General features: G+C 42.7%; 1 protein-coding gene across 1 annotated transcript; it reads left to right on the plus strand.

Annotated features, from left to right (window-relative positions):
- On the plus strand, positions 1-13,388 carry CDO1 (cysteine dioxygenase type 1). The gene is made up of 5 exons (XM_003788903.3): positions 1-404; positions 3,425-3,502; positions 6,254-6,408; positions 11,650-11,819; positions 12,724-13,388. Exons 1-5 carry the CDS (start codon positions 235-237, stop codon positions 12,751-12,753), a joined length of 603 nt encoding a protein of 200 aa, XP_003788951.1. The 5' UTR covers positions 1-234; the 3' UTR covers positions 12,754-13,388.
- Positions 13,389-15,821: the final 2,433 nt, after the last annotated feature.

Here is a 15,821-nt window from a genome sequence, read left to right on the forward strand (position 1 = left end):
CACTGACTCCAAGAGCTTAAAAAGGGCCCGGGAGGGTAAACCGCGCAGGTTTGGCCCTGATTCGAGTGTGCCGGGTCTCTCCCCAAGGGTTTCCTTGCGTTTCAGCACACCGGGTGTGTGTGCGCGCCTGGCTGTCTAGCGGGCGGCTAGGCCCCTTCGCCCCAGCTCCGCGCTCGCTCAGCTCCTGCACCGCAGCCCAGCAGAGAGACGCGCGCGCCGCCGGCTCCGTGCGGGATGGAGCAGACCGAGGTGCTGAAGCCACGGACGCTGGCTGATCTGATCCGCATCCTGCACCAGCTCTTCGCAGGAGATGAAGTCAACGTAGAGGAGGTGCAAGCCGTCATGGAAGCCTACGAGAGCGACCCGGCCGAGTGGGCAGTGTACGCCAAGTTCGATCAGTACAGGTGAGCGCGCTCTACCCTTCAGGCCAAGCGATGCCCACTCTCCTGGGCAGATGAGAAAAGAGGAGGGAGGGGCGGCCCACGGCCGCGCTGCGACGGCCGAGCCCCCTCCCATCATCCGCTCGCCCCATGCTGGCAAGCCACCCGGCTGGCGCCGCGCGCTTTGTGCTGTGCGGCCGCGGCGCGGGCGGGAGGTGGCTCCTACTGAGCCTGGCCGCTGGCCGGAGACTGGAGCTGGCGCCAGAAAGGGAGGCTGCGCGCGGCTGCGAGGCTTTCTGTCCTCTTCTCGCCCGCAAACCCGTCCACTTTCAGACCACCACTCCTGCCCCCGGCTTCGGGAGCGATGCCCTCCCTTACGCAGCCAGCGTCAACCGTGGAGACTGAGGTGCGGGGAGACCCGCGCTCGGGTTCTGACCTGCTAAGCACCTTGAAAAACCGACGGGCAGGACTAGCGGAGTGTGCTCCCGGGACAGAACTGCATTAGCCAGCAGGAGAGAGGGGGTGGTGCAGGACATGATTCCCACGTCGGTCCCCCGTCACTAGGCCTTAGGTCACCTGCAGCCAGGCACCTTCCAGCAAACGTTTTTACTCATGTAGAATAGAGCTTGGGATAGTGCGTTGCTACTGTTCAATTTCTTCTGCCCCTCTCCCGAACCAGTTTAACCTTCCCGACTGTGGGTTCATTTGATTCAGTTGTGAGGTTCGCTAATTAAACTCACGACCGCTGCTACTTGAGCCCCCCAAACGATCTGACTTCTGTTTGAGTGCCATGTCCTGGAGGCTGGCTTTCTTGCATTCCCAGTTTGGTGATTTAAGTAAAAACGAATCTCCCTGCCAATCTTCTAAGACCGGAGGTAAAAATTCCCAGAAAGGCGAGAGGTTCACTTTTTCCAAAGGGCAGCCAGGGATTTAGTCCATATGACCTGTTGGCTTGACGTTTGGGAAAGCCTAATAGCTGAAAGAAAAGAAGGAGGAAAAATTGTATTTGTTGGGAGAGTTTCTATTACTCACCTCTTAACACTGAGGATTTTGGTAAAATTTGGTTGGCAAGGGCAGTTTCAACTGTATCTTAGCATTTGAAATAGAAAATCTGAAGCCTGTTTAGGATTCATTTTCATTTGCAAGTAGCTTTAGGAAATTCGTTTAGTTACTATCAACTCAGTTCATGGTAACACCCTTCTGTAGCTGTAAATAAAGCTGCGAGAGAGTTAGTTTTTAATTTTTCTGCCCTGGCTCCAGGTAATTGAGGGCATTTATGGGCCAGATACTGTTCCAGGCACTTTGCACATAGGGATTAGGTGCCATTCTTGTCTCTATTCTATCAATGAGGAATAGTAAAGAGGTTACATCACCTGCTCAGGGTCTTCCTTCTATCAACTAGGAGCTTTAGGGTTTAAATTAGCATTTCTGTTCCCGAACCTACACTCTAAACCACTACTAACTTCCTCTAGACATATGACATCCTAATAGTATTTTTTTTGGCTAGATAAATTATTGACCAACTGAAATTGTTTAACCAGGATGAGCTGTAACAGCTCTTAAATTTTAGAATAGGGGTATTTCCGGGTGTCTTAAATTTGTCTTGACTGACAAACTATAAACCTTTTAAAATGCATCCAGTTGGATTGATAGGTCTTTTGGTAGTTGTGTGAGGCACAGCTCACTAAGATAAAGAGTATAGTTCTCTGAGCAGGCAGTTAGGGAGGAGGGAAAAGGGAAAGCAGAAATCAATTCTATAGTATTTTTGCATAGAATAAGTGCCCAGTGCTGGGAAAGATTCTGATCCTTCACCCTTGGGAGGGCCAGTACAGAAGAACCAACACAGAATATATATTCTAGTGTGGGCCAGCCAGTAAATTTTCTGGAAGAAGCCCCAGTGATGCAAGACGCAAGCTAGTAGATTGGGAATTTAAGGTTGTGTGCATAGCCTCTTGCTAGGTCATAAAGAGCTCCAAAGTCTGAAAGACTGACAGCTAAAAATCACTAAGTAAGCAACTGTCTGGGAGATCAAGCTGTGCAACGACCTGGGGGAGGGAAGGGAAAGAGGGCAGGACAGAAGGGGCAGGCAGGACACATGTAAACTGATGACCAAGGACCAAACACTACAAAAAAACTGGAGTAAAGACCCCTCTCTTGAAAAAAGGCAGTCTAAATGAACGACTTAATTGTCAAGCTTACCAGTAGTACCCCTCCGTAGTTATGATACTTGTTGCAGGGCTTTTTTGTTGGTGGTATGTATGTGTGTGTTGCCCAATACTGATTTCTCCTAATTGTACTGGTTTACAATATTCTTCCCTAATGTAGTCTCTTTTGTTCTGGTACTTAGGTCAACCTGAACCCCATTTGTGGTGGACTTTTCATTGTGAGTGCTTTTGAATGTGGTTCCCTTCTGTGCTTGAGTAAAACTAGAGAGTATTCTAGAACAGCTATTTAATGAAACCTTGTTTCTCAAGTCCTAGGGGCAAAAAACAAAACAAACAAGCAAAACAACAACATTCTTGCCTAGAGCATAAATGATGTACATTGCAAATACTCTGTGTATTTGCTTGTGGCTGTCATTCTGAGAAATGGGAAAGTTGCTTTTTTTCCTCTGTTATCTTTCCTATGTGGTATTTTAAAACTAAGTAGCTATCTCTGTGAATGCAGAGATTTAAAAAACAGAAATGCCAGAGCATTTCTGTAATCCTATCACTCTGGGAGGCCAAGGCGGGTGGATTGTCTGAGCTCTGAGGTTCTGAACATCACAAAGCCCAGCTACTTTTAGAGATAAGGTCTCTGTCTCCGTCTCCCTCTGGCTCAGGCTGGTCCTGCCTCCCAGAATGTCAGAATTACAAGTGTAAGCCACCATGCTCAGCCTGAAAAAAAAAATCTCTGGATTTCTAATTACAGAACCACATTCGGAGTTGTTTAGAGGTAGAAATATTAACATTTGTAAGTGAATGGTACTTTGTGACACACTTATTGCCCCTACTTATTTCAGCAATCACATTCAAACTTCTGAATACATTTCCTTCCCTTTTTAGGTATACCAGAAATCTTGTGGACCAAGGAAATGGAAAATTTAATCTGATGATTTTATGTTGGGGTGAAGGACATGGCAGGTAATACAACTGTTCATGCATAAATATTTATTAGAGCATCTTTTTATGCCCTGGGTAGAGTGTATGGCATCATCATAGCTCACAGCAACCTCAAATTCCTGGGCTCAAGTGATCCTACTGCCTCAGTTTTTCTGTTTTTAGGGTCTCACTCTTGCTCAGGCTGGTCTCAAACTCCTGAGCTCAAGCCCTCCACCCTCCTCAGCGTCCCAGAGTGCTAGAATTGCTGGTGTGAGCCACCATGCCCTGCTTCTTTTGTAATTATTCACAATATCCCCAATCCTAACAAAATGCTTAGGGAAATTAATATAGGGGGTTTGGGCATACACCGGGCATATTAAGACCAGTCCCCCAAATGAGTACTAAATCAAAGTGGTTAAGTGACCATCTTCACCTCATTCTTTGTCTTCTATGGAATCAAACTTTATATGGAATTGTGCTTAAACTTGATCTTTAAGGTATATAAACAATTGTGGGAGCAAAGACCAAAGTGTGGAGATTGGGAGCTAGAAAAGCATTGCGCAAATTCAGAAAACGTCTATTTTAAGTTAATTCTAGATAATTCGTTTTAACCTAGAAGGCAACTTAAACTAATACCAATTCTTTGAAACTTGGTTCCTTAACTTGGCTTCAGTTTGTACATTTGCCCATCTTATCACCAACTAAGTATTGTTTAAAAGAACAGGTTCTTCTCAACCTTTGGGGAATGGTAAAAACAACAATCCAGACTGATTTGTTTTTAAATGAGAGAAAGGAAACAAATATATACAAGGCTTTAGAAAGCTAGCGATATTGAGTATATTTCTTTACTCATATTGAATGCAATTGTTTCTATTTGATCCTAGTATTTTTTAAACAAATTATGTCAGGGGTAGAACTGGGCTCTATGGACTTAGGAAACAAGTTCTTATGAGGCATACATAGTTTAATAAAATTCAACATAGTGGGGCTGTGCCTGTGGCTCAAAGGAGTAGGGTGCCAGCCCCATATGCCAGAGGTGGCCCCAGCCAAAAACTGCAACAAAAAAAAATTCAACATAGTGCTGGCAGGGGTGGCTCATGCCTATAATCCTACCACTCTGGGAGGCACAGGCTGCTGGATCACCTGAGCTTAGGAGTTTGAGACTAGCCAGAGCTAAAACTGAGACCCCACCTGTACTAAAAGTCGAAAAACTATCCAGGCAGCTGTAGTCCCAGCTACTTAGGAAGTTGAGGCAAAGGGACTGCTTAAGCCCAAGAGTTTGAGGTTGCTGTGAGCTATGACCTCACGGTACTCTAGCTAGGTCCCAAGTGAGACTCCGTCTCAAAAAAATAAATAAATAAGAATTCAACATAGGGAATACTAAAAATATATACAGATTCATATATATATATGAATATATATATATATGTTGAGAGACAGAGTATCACTTTGTTGCCCTTGGTAGAGTGCTGTGGCATCACAGCTCACAGCAACCACCCGCTCTTGGGCTTAGCCAATTCTCTTGCCTTAGCCTCCTGAGTAGCTGGGACCTCAGGCATCCACAACGCCCAGCTATTTTTTTGTTTGTTTGTTTGCAGTTTGGCCGGGGTCGGGTTCAAACCCGCCACCCTCAGTATATGGGGCCAGCACCCTACTCACTGAGCCACAGGCACTGCCCCAGATTCATATATTTTAATCAACCCTGTAGCTACTACTACTTCATATGCTTAAATACTGTTTATAGCTAGGCACAGTGGCTCACACCTGTCATCCAGTGCTTTTGGAGGCCAAAATGAGAGAATTGTGTGAGCCCAGGAAATAGAGGCTATAGTGAGCTATGATCGTGCCATTGTTCTTCAGTGGGTGCCAGAGCTAGACACTGTGTCTAAAATATATATCCATATATATGCACACATACTATTTAAGGTTGTTACATCGATGAATTCTTTCCTAAAATCCAATTTACTTTTTACCCTTCAACCAGTAGTGGGAAGTAATCACAGGTCGGGTACTCTAAATCTGCAGTGTGTTAACGTTACATATACAATATAGGGTGGAGGGAGGGGGTTTGGAGGGATCACTTCTGAGGTTTATCTTATAGGGGTACAAGTGAATCTTTCTAAGAGTAGAATGTGAACATTTTAAGACAATAACTGAGAAAATGACATGAAGGCTGTGTTGACCAGTTTGATGGAAGTATTTCGGATTGCATGTGAAAACCCCACACTGTACCCCAGAAGTGCATTAATGTACATAGTTACCATTCAATAAAAAAATAAATAAATAAATACAATATAATAGTAACGCATGTATGTAAGCCTCTCCCACCCTCCAAAGGAGAAAAGAAAAAAAGCCTTGGGGAAAAAAACATTAAATGTTAAGTGATCTTCTCAGTGTGGCACCATTATTATAGATGATTATCTTCTCTAAAATTTCACCAGGTATACTTCATAATCAAGTTCTGGTCTAGCTTAAGTGAGTTATTAAAAGCTATATTCTGGGGAAGGTAAAATATTGTCGTTTTGTGGTTCTGTTCAAGTAATCTTACAATGAGGTTATAAAAACACTGTTCTTTAGTAGGGTTTTTATGTGAACCGATATGAATATTATTACTTTGCCTTGAACATTGTTGAATTACAAATCGATGACATTTTTTAAATCCAGCAAAAATGGATTTTGGCCTGGGAGATGTCCTATTGACAGTGTGCAGGGGTCAGCTCTGGAATGACCGTCCCTGTTGGTCTGGGTACTAGACCATCTACTGAGTTCCTCTGTCATTCTGTGTATGTATAGCAGTATTCATGACCACACCGACTCCCACTGCTTTCTGAAGATGCTACAGGGAAATCTAAAGGAGACGCTATTTGCCTGGCCTGACAAAAAGTCCAATGAGATGATCAAGAAGTCTGAAAGAGTCTTGAGGGACAACCAGTGTGCCTACATCAATGGTAACATCTTATCCTTTTCTAAGGGGAAGTGGAAAAAACCATGAACCTTAGTATTGGCTGCTTACACACGGGCAGTAGATTTGGATCATGCAATCCTGATTAAAAATACTTGGGCAATAGCCTAGACACAGTGGGTTTTGCTTTTTAAGGCTTTGCATCACTTATTAAAAACATATGTATACAGATTATTGTCCATGGAAAAGTCATTTGCCTGCCAAGACTAGAGACAGTTAAAATCAAATATGAATTTACATAAGTAGAATCTTTCACTGAAAGATATCAAGTTGGAAACATGAATCTTATGTTAGAAAATATATGTTCTGGAAGTGATTAAGAATACTAGCTAGTCCCCATTTTTCTAAAATGCCTACACCATACCTAAAAGTGTCCTTGTGGGAAATTCTTTGAAACACATTATGGGGCAGTGACTTATAGAAATCTTATCAAGAATTCAGTCATTTTCCCAAGACAGTGATTAACTTCTGTATTCCTAAAAGAAAAGTAACTTTTCAAAAAGCTTATTAAAACTCGTATGAGACTGGATTGGCACCCGTAGCACAGTGGTTACAACGCTGCCAGCCACAAGCACCAAGGCCGGTGGGTTCGAACCCAGCCTGGGCCAGCTAAACAACAATGACAACTGCAACAAAAAAATAGCTGGGCATTGTGGCGGGTGCTTATAGTCCCAGCTACTTGGAAAGCTGAGGCAAGAGAATCACTTAAGCCCAAGAGTTTGAAGTTGCTGCAAGCTGTGACACCATGGCACTCTACCGAGGGTGACATACTGAGAAACTCTGTCTCCTAAAAAAAACAAAAACAACTTGTATGAGACAGATTTTTTTTTTTTTTTGAGACAAAGTCTCACTTTGTCCTCCTTAGTAGAGTGCCATGGCATCACGGCAACCTCAAACTCCTGGACTTAAGTTATTCTCTTGCCTCAGCCTCCCAAGTAGCTGGACTATAGGTACCCACCACAACACCCAGCTGTTTTTTTAGAGATGACGTCTCCCTCTGGCTCAGGCTGGTCTTGAACCTGTGAGCTCAGGACAGTCCACCCGCCTCAGCCTCCCAAATGCTAGGATTATAGGCATGAGCCACCACGCCTGGCCACGACAGATAATCTTTTATTCCTATTTATAGGTGAGGTTACCAACATGCAGAAAGATTAAATAACTTCCCCAAGAGCTGGGTGTAGTGGCTCACGCCTGTAATCCTAGCCCTCTGGGAGGCCAAGGCAGGTTGATTGCTTGAGCTAATGAACTCGAGACCACCCAAGCAAAAATAAGACCCTCATCTCTACTAAAAACAGAAAAACTGAGGCAAGAGGATTGCTTGAGCCCAAGTTGGAGGTTGCTATGAGCTGTGACACTATGGCACTCTACCCAGGGCGACAGCTTGAGAACTCTGTCTCAAAAAATAATAACTTGCCCAAGGTCACTCAGCTTTTAAATGGCAGCCAGGATTTAAACCTAAGCAATTTAATTCCAAAACCCATGCTTTTCTTTCTTTCTTTCTTTCTTTTTTTTTTTTTTTTGCAGTTTTTGGCCGGGGCTGGGTTTGAACCCACCACCTCAGGCGTATGGGGCCGGCGCCCTATTCCTTTGAGCCACAGGCACTACCCCAAAACCCATGTTTTTCATCAGGGTGCAATCCCACTTACAAAACATTATAGAGATCTATTTTATTTGATTTTTTGGCACACTAAGGGAGAAGCAGTAGTCCCTCAGCTCCGGCAAGATTGCCTTGACTTTTCCACAGAAGTTGGAAATTCTGGTTTTTATGCAGAATTTTGCCGATCAATAAAATGTTAGGTGGGATGTTCTAAATTTTATTTCTGTACACTGATCACCTAAATAATGTAAAGCTGCAATTTTAAACCCCTGGTTTTTACAGTTGCAGAAGTGGAACTGAGGGGGAAAGGTCCATAGTGACCCAAGAAGGGATGTTTCAAGTACAAGCAAGAATGTTAGTGAAGGCACAATCATAGAAAATGTTAAGGAATTGGAAGGGGAAAGGAGGGAAGAAGAATGGGCTTAGACAAGGGGGCAGAGGAGGGTAAAGTAAGATCAGAGCCTGGGCCTCTAAGACCAGCTTAAAGTAAGGGCCTTTCATTGGTCAGCATTGTACTGGGAATATATTGATTAGGTAGAGGTGTGCAATGCAGGTTGAAGGAGAGAAGAGACATGGGGCAAGGAGGCCAAGTTTCCTGTTGTAATGGGTATAAAGGCAGCCTGAACCTAACTGCCCTCCATAAAATGTCACAAGTCCAGTATTACTGTGACAGAAGGTACACCATAAGGAAAAGGAGGCAAAGATACAAATATAATAATAATACTAGAATGTTAACAATACGGGCTTCTCTAAAGGATGGGTGATGTGTCCTTGCTTGCAGGAGTGTCTAGCACACATGGAATGGTGTACGTGCCTGCAATGGTAACCATTTATTCAAAATTGTGTTTAAGCCTAGTGTACTATGAAAGCAATAAGCAGTAGGATCAAGGAGTTTTGCAGGTCTGAGAATTAGGCCCCATTTTTAGAAATAAGGAAAACCAAAGATCCCAGAAGTTGGGGCTTGTTGAAAGGTAACCTAGCCAGGCACTCTGGAAGTAGAACCTAGATCTTCTGTTCTTCATTATGAACTTGGAGCTAGATCATGACAAAGAAAGCATGAAGCCACACCAAGTGCCTATATGAACTGCACTGAATGTCTGAGTTTCTCTGTGTATTTCTTGAAAGTTGAACAGATTGTCCTTTTTAAAGAATCTTTTTAAAGACATCTCTCACAGGGCTTTGACTGCTTCAGTACAGATTCAATGATCTCAGTTTCTAGGCCAGGGCTTGGCTGTGACCTTGAGATTCACTTCCTTCCCTTTGCTCTCTCTCTATGGCTGGATCCTGTTTCATGATCTCATGTTTTCTTCATGCCCTGGTTCATGCCCTTGTTTTGGTGAGACATGTCTTCCAAGCGCTCTATGAGAAAGATAATGAAAGATAAATTTTTGAATTCTCATATATCTAAAAATCTCTGTATTCAGCTCTCAAACTTAAACAAATGATAATTTACCTGGATATGAATTATGACCTGGCAAGCATCTTCCCTCAGATCTATGAAGTTAATCTCTTTGTCTTTTAGTTTCCAGTGTTTTTGTCAAGCCTGGTGCCATTCTGATTCTTAACTCTTTCTGTGAAACCCAATTTTTTCTTTCTAGAAACTTTTGGGATCTTCTCTTTTGGTGCTTTCTCTCTGTCCCCGGTATTCTGAAATTTACAGTGATCGGTCTTGTTTGATTACTCTTTCACTGTGCTGGGTAATCAGTGGGTTCTTCCAATCTAGAAATTCATCCTTCAACTCAAGAAAATATTCTCAGCTTATTTCTTTGGTTTTCTTTTAGCTCCATTTCTGAGTTCCTCCTGAACTTTTTTTTTTTTTTTGAAACAGCGTCTCAAGCCATCACCCTGGGTAGAGTGCTGTAGCATCATAGCTCACAGCAACCTCCAACTCCTGGGCTTAAGCGATTCTCTTGCCTCAGCCTCCCAAGTAGATGGGACTACAGGCACCAGCCACAACACCGAGCTATTTTTTGGTTGTAGTTGTCATTGTTGTTTGGCAGGCCCAGGCTGGATTCAAACCCACCAGTTCTGGTGTATGTGGCCAGCGCCCTAGCCCCTGAGCTACAGGCGCCAAGCCTTGAACTATTTTATAGAACCTTTTATGGTATTTTATCTGAAATTTACAGTGATCTGTCTGTAAGGATCATTAATGATAGATTGTATTTCAAGTTGTTTTTTTTCTGTTTTCTCTGGCCTCTGTTTTGTGCTAGAGGCTTTGCTCAAATGTCTGGTGGCCTTAGCTATATGCTAAAATTTAAAAACCAAGGACAGGGCAGCCAGCACCTGTGACTCAGTGAGTATCAGGGCGCCGGCCCCATATACCGAGGGTGGCGGGTTCATACCCAGCCCCAGCCAAACTGCAACAAAAAAATAGCCGAGCCGGGCATTGTGGCAGGCGCCTGTAGTTCCAGTTACTGGGGAGGCTGAGGCAAGAGAATCGCCTAAGCCAGGAGTTGGAGGTTGCTATGAAGACACAGCACTCTACCGAGGGCAATAAAATGAAACTCTGTCTCTTAAAAAAAGATAAAAACCAAGGACAAAGTTAATGGGTAGCTCTGAACACATCAGTGGGGCTCATCAACTGGATTTCATCCCACGATAATCTGGCAGAGACTTTCCCTTGAGGAACGCCCAGTGACCATATCTTTATGGCTTTTTCTTGAGTCAATCAGATTCTCTGAGAGGCTGCCTCCCATCTCCTGCCTGAAGGAAACACTGCTGTCTGGTAACATCCTAGGTAGTGACTAAGGCAGGGATTTTAGCATTCAGTGTGTACAGTTTTGTTTATTTCATCAGTTTCTTTCACCTGGTGTCCATAGTCTAAATTGATCTGTTATATTTTTACTAGACACTGGGGGGAAAGGGGACGAAGAGTTAGTGAAAGGGATTTGACACTCTACTTAAATAGGCTTTCAGCCAGCTCTGGTATTTTTTTTTAGACGCCATTTCATCATCATTTCAGAAGTACCTGGTGTTGCCAATTCCTGAACTCTTTGGAGTTTCAAGATAAGAATCAAGTTATTTCTCAGCTTTCCCCACAGATGGCTTAGGATTAAGCTTTGTCGGTGTAAAGCCATCCATCTAACTTTCAAGCTTTCAATTTTTTATTAATGTTTTCTCTTTTTAAAAGTTTTTTTGTATGTTGATATCTTCTATTTTTTTACTGCAGTTGGGGCTGATTTTTAGGAAAGAGAGGCTAATGCATCTATGTCGTTTGCTACCTTTTATCAAGGTTAAGCTGGGTACAGTGGCTCTGACCCATGACCCTAGCTACTCAGGAAACTGAAACAGGAGGATCACTTGAGGCCTGGAGTTTGAAATCAGTCTGGGCAACAAAGCAAGACCTCATCTCTTAAAAAATAAGAGAAAAAAATTATCCAGGCAAGGTGGCTCCAGTCTCTAGTTCCACCTGCTAGGGAAGCTTAAGGTGGAAGGATTACTTGGGCCTAGAACTTTGAGATCAACCTGGACAATATAGCAAGACCCTATAATAAAGTTCAATGTAAAGTAATTTCTGTTGATTCCATTTGTATCACAAAATGGTTTGTACCTGAGGCCATTAATAAAAATTTTACCTAGAGCTATCAGTGGGTTCCCTTCATGCAGTCTTCCTTTCTGGATATTCTTTAGATTCCATTGGCTTGCATCGAGTGGAGAACATCAGCCACACAGAACCTGCTGTGAGCCTTCACCTGTACAGTCCACCTTTTGATACGTGCCATGCCCTTGATCAAAGAACAGGGCACAAAAATAAAGTTACCATGACATTCCATAGCAAATTTGGAGTTAGAACTCCATATGTAAGTATGATTTATTTCTCCTGGGAGTAAATGCATTGTGAGTTGGCACCATTGCACTATAGGCATTGCCTTGTGGTCTGAATATTATTTGAATATCCCAAGTTTTAAATATCTTGAAGAATGAGGTGAAACTTAAGGAAAAGACTGCATATATCTTGCTTTCTTTAACTGTGGAGACTATTTTCAAGTTATTTTAAAAACATTAAATTAGATGCAAAGAATTATTTATTGAAGAACTTCAAAATGTATGTTCAATCCTAAAGAAAATGTTTTCTCTACATTTACTTGGGAAATAAGAGTGAAAACTATATTATTTTCTGAAAATATTATTGCTATGACTTAACTACTGCTAAGTCTGACTCGCTGAGACAGTGCAAGTAAGTTGCATTGTCCACCTTTGGGAAGCTGAGACCCTATTCTGAAGGCATGACTAGAGCAAGGTCTGTTTAGTTAGCGAAGTTTCCTTTTTATTTTTGACTTGTGATACTATTTAGACCACAGATAACTAAGAATAAACTATATTAACAAATTCCTCCTGGAAGAGCAAGAGTTTCCTCCTAAAAATAATGCACCCAGCTCTAAAATGTTATGGCAGTCTTCTACTTCTGGTCATTTAGAGGAGCAGTTTCTCTTTAGTTCTCAGAGTGTCCAGGAATAGACAGAAACAGACGAAAAACAAGCCTTTGAGAGAAAAGCGGGGGCAGAATTTTCAAGTCACCACCCTGCTACATTTTTGTCTCCCAAATGACCCTCAGACGTGTTCTTATCAGAGGAACAAAACAGCCAGGCTCGAGCTGAGTTCTCACACGCTGCTAGAGAAGCAGGACTACTTCGAACAAGCTAAAAGTTCTTTCATAAAGATTCACACACAGGTTGTTTGATTTTGTTTTTTTCTCTCTTGCAGACGACTTCCGGTTCACTGGAGAACAACTAAGGAACACCACCTCCTGAGATTTTACTTTAAGTTCCTCTGTACGTTTGCCTAGGACAGAAATACATGTGCTGTCCAGTAAAACACTTAAGTAAGCCCATACTTAGATCTACTGTCAGGCAGATGCAAATTGTAAGGCATTAAGTGCCCTGAGCTACTCCAGAAGAAAAACCCCATTAAAGGAAAAGGTACTGTGATTTTTTTTAAGGCCAAATTAAGTTCTGTCATCAGTTAGGGTTTTTATAGCTTTTGGAAACACTTTTGTCTCTAAACTGTAATTAGCAATAAGTGAAAAACAAGAAACCACAAAGATCAAATGTCTGCTTTGTTACCTGAGAGATTAAATGTAGTTGTCTTTAATATCCTTTGTATGTTCTTAATATTTGAAGAGAATTTTTTCAAATCCTTGGATTTTATTTTTTCAATCTTATTTCACTAATTCCTTTTCTGTGAATAATAGATAGAGGAACTTAAGGCATTTTGCCATTTGGTAATGAAATGAAGAGCAGAAGATCTAGAATAGTACGGTTCCCAGACCTACAGCAAACCAAACTCATGTCTGTGTCCCATGGTCATAGTCACTGATTTTATACTGCTACCCAAATTGCCAGATTTAATAAAACTGGATTTGAACACAATTCAAAGGTTGTCTTTCTTGATTAACATGATAAAAAAAAACCTTACATAAATCATATCTTAGATTTAAATAGGTTAACAAAAGTACTGTGAAAAATGCTTTTATGGGCTCGGCGCCTGTAGCTCAAGGGGATAAGGCGCCAGCCACATACACTAGAGCAGGCGGGTTCAAATCCAGCCCGGGCCTGCCAAACAACAATGACAACTACAACCAAAAAATAGCCAGGTGTTGCAGCAGGTGCCTGTAATCCCAGCTATTTGGGAGGCTGAGGCAGGAGAGTTGCTTAAGGCCAGGAGTTGGAGGTTGTTGTGAGTTGTGATACCACAGCACTCTACCCAGGGCAACAGCTTGAGGCTCTGTCTCAAAAAAAAAGTAAAATGGCTCAGCGCCTATGGCTCAAGTGGCTAAGGAGCCAGCCACGTACACCTAAGGTGGCAGGTTCAAATCCAGCCCGGGCCCGCCAAACAACAATGATGGCTGCAACCAAAAAATAGCCAGGCGTTGTGGCAGGCACCTGTGGTCCCAGCTACTTGGGAGGCAGAGGCAGGAGACTCACCTGAGCCCAGGAGTTGGAGGTTGCTGTCAGCTGTATCTGCGTGTGTTTAAATGAGAGTTGGTTTTCAACACAGAAAAACTATAGCGATTTCATAGAAGAAGGTGAGGATTTCTAGCTTCTTGAAAATTTGAATGATCTAGAACACTCGATCTGCACGGCACGTTCGTTCATTAGCATCAGTTAACTAAGCTAGGGTCTGCCCTGAGCTGGAGCCATCCTTTCAATTTGCTGTGGTCCCCAGCCCATTTGTGTCCATCATCTGCCACCTGCAAAGCACACATGTGCGTTTCAATTTACTGCTCCTGCTCTATGCAATTATTTTAGGAATGTTATAATCTTCCAATGTATTACCTCTGGAAACTTAATTATACAGTAAAGTCCTCTGGAAATAGCTTCTATGTAGGTCATCGGTTATGTTTATATCATCTCAGAATTACTTACATCTCAACTTCCTCTCATCTGAGGATATTAACACTCACTGAATGCCTACTGCATGCTAGGCCTTATTAGAAGTTATTTTAACACACTGACTTTGAAAGGCAACCTTAAAGAATTGGAAACTTTTCTACTGCTGGTCTGACACATTACCACAAATTTAGGGGCTTACAGCAATGCGGATTTATTATCCTACAGCTCTTGTGATTCAGAGGTCTGTTTCTTAGTGCTGGAGTCACGGTGTTGTCAGGGCAGCACTCTTGCCTATAGATTCTGGGGCAAATCCTGCTTTCTGGTTCACAGGGTTTTCCCTCCAGCTTCCAAAGACTCTGTTCCACCACTGGGGACTCCTCCCTCCATCTTCAAAGCCAGCAATGGCAGGTTTTGTCTCATCTACTTCCTATGTCTACTCTGAGGGACTTACGGGATTAGATAATGTCCCTGTCTTAGCTTTAATCATGTCTGTGAAGTTTTTATTCTGCTATAGGAGGTAACATAGCCCTAGGTTCTGGGAATTAGGTATGGATGTCTTTGAAAAAGCCATTCTGAGTGAGTCTATTGACTTTCCCTCGATGAGACATGTCCATTCCACGTGGAAAACATTCACATCTGAAGAGCCCCAAAGTCTCGTTCCATTACAACACCAACTCAAAAGTCCAAAACTCTTGTCAACATTCACATGGGTCCCTGAGGTGTCTGTACACATGTAAGGCAGTGATTGCATCAAAGGCTCAAGTGGATTTTGTAGGATTGAGAAAGAGCACGGAGGGCTGGGGTCATGCTGGTTGCGAAAGGATGGGATGTAAAAGGAGTAAAGATCTGAGGCCAGAAGAGTGAGTCCCAAGTGCGAGGGACATGCAGGTAGAGACAGGTGGCCCGAGCACACGGAGCACACCACAGTGCTCAATAACCCCTCTCACCTGCTGCCTGAGCTTCTGCATTGGCTGTTCCCTCTTCCAGAATGCTTTTCCCAGCTCTTTATATGGCAGATTGCTGCTTGCTTTTCAGACTGTAGCTCAAATGATGTCTCCCCAGAGAGGAATTCCCCACCTGCTCCATCTAAATTTGAAATCTCTAGGCCCTCTAGTCCACTTTGACTGAAATACTTTCTGTTATTTGAAAAGTGGTATTTCTTTTTTCACTGCTTTATTGTCTAAATGCTGGTACCAGGGTACAAGCCCCATGAGGGCAGAGACATTCTGTCATCAACTGCCAGAGCTTGAACACTTAGGCAGAGATTTTCAGTGGCACACTGTTACTGTGAGAGGGTCTCAGATGTGCTGTGAACGTTTTTATAGATCATGAATTAAATTATTTTCAAAAGAATTTCAAAGCACAGGAAGTATATTCTTTTTACTCTTTTTCTGTGATCAACATAATTTAAGTGTGCTGTGGAGTTTACCTGTAGGTTCAAGTGTACCGTGATATTAAAAAAAAAAAAAA

The sequence above is a fragment of the Otolemur garnettii genome, unplaced genomic scaffold (genome assembly GCF_000181295.1).
Source record: "Otolemur garnettii isolate 467f Iridium unplaced genomic scaffold, OtoGar3 scaffold00030, whole genome shotgun sequence".
NCBI lineage: Eukaryota > Metazoa > Chordata > Mammalia > Primates > Galagidae > Otolemur > Otolemur garnettii.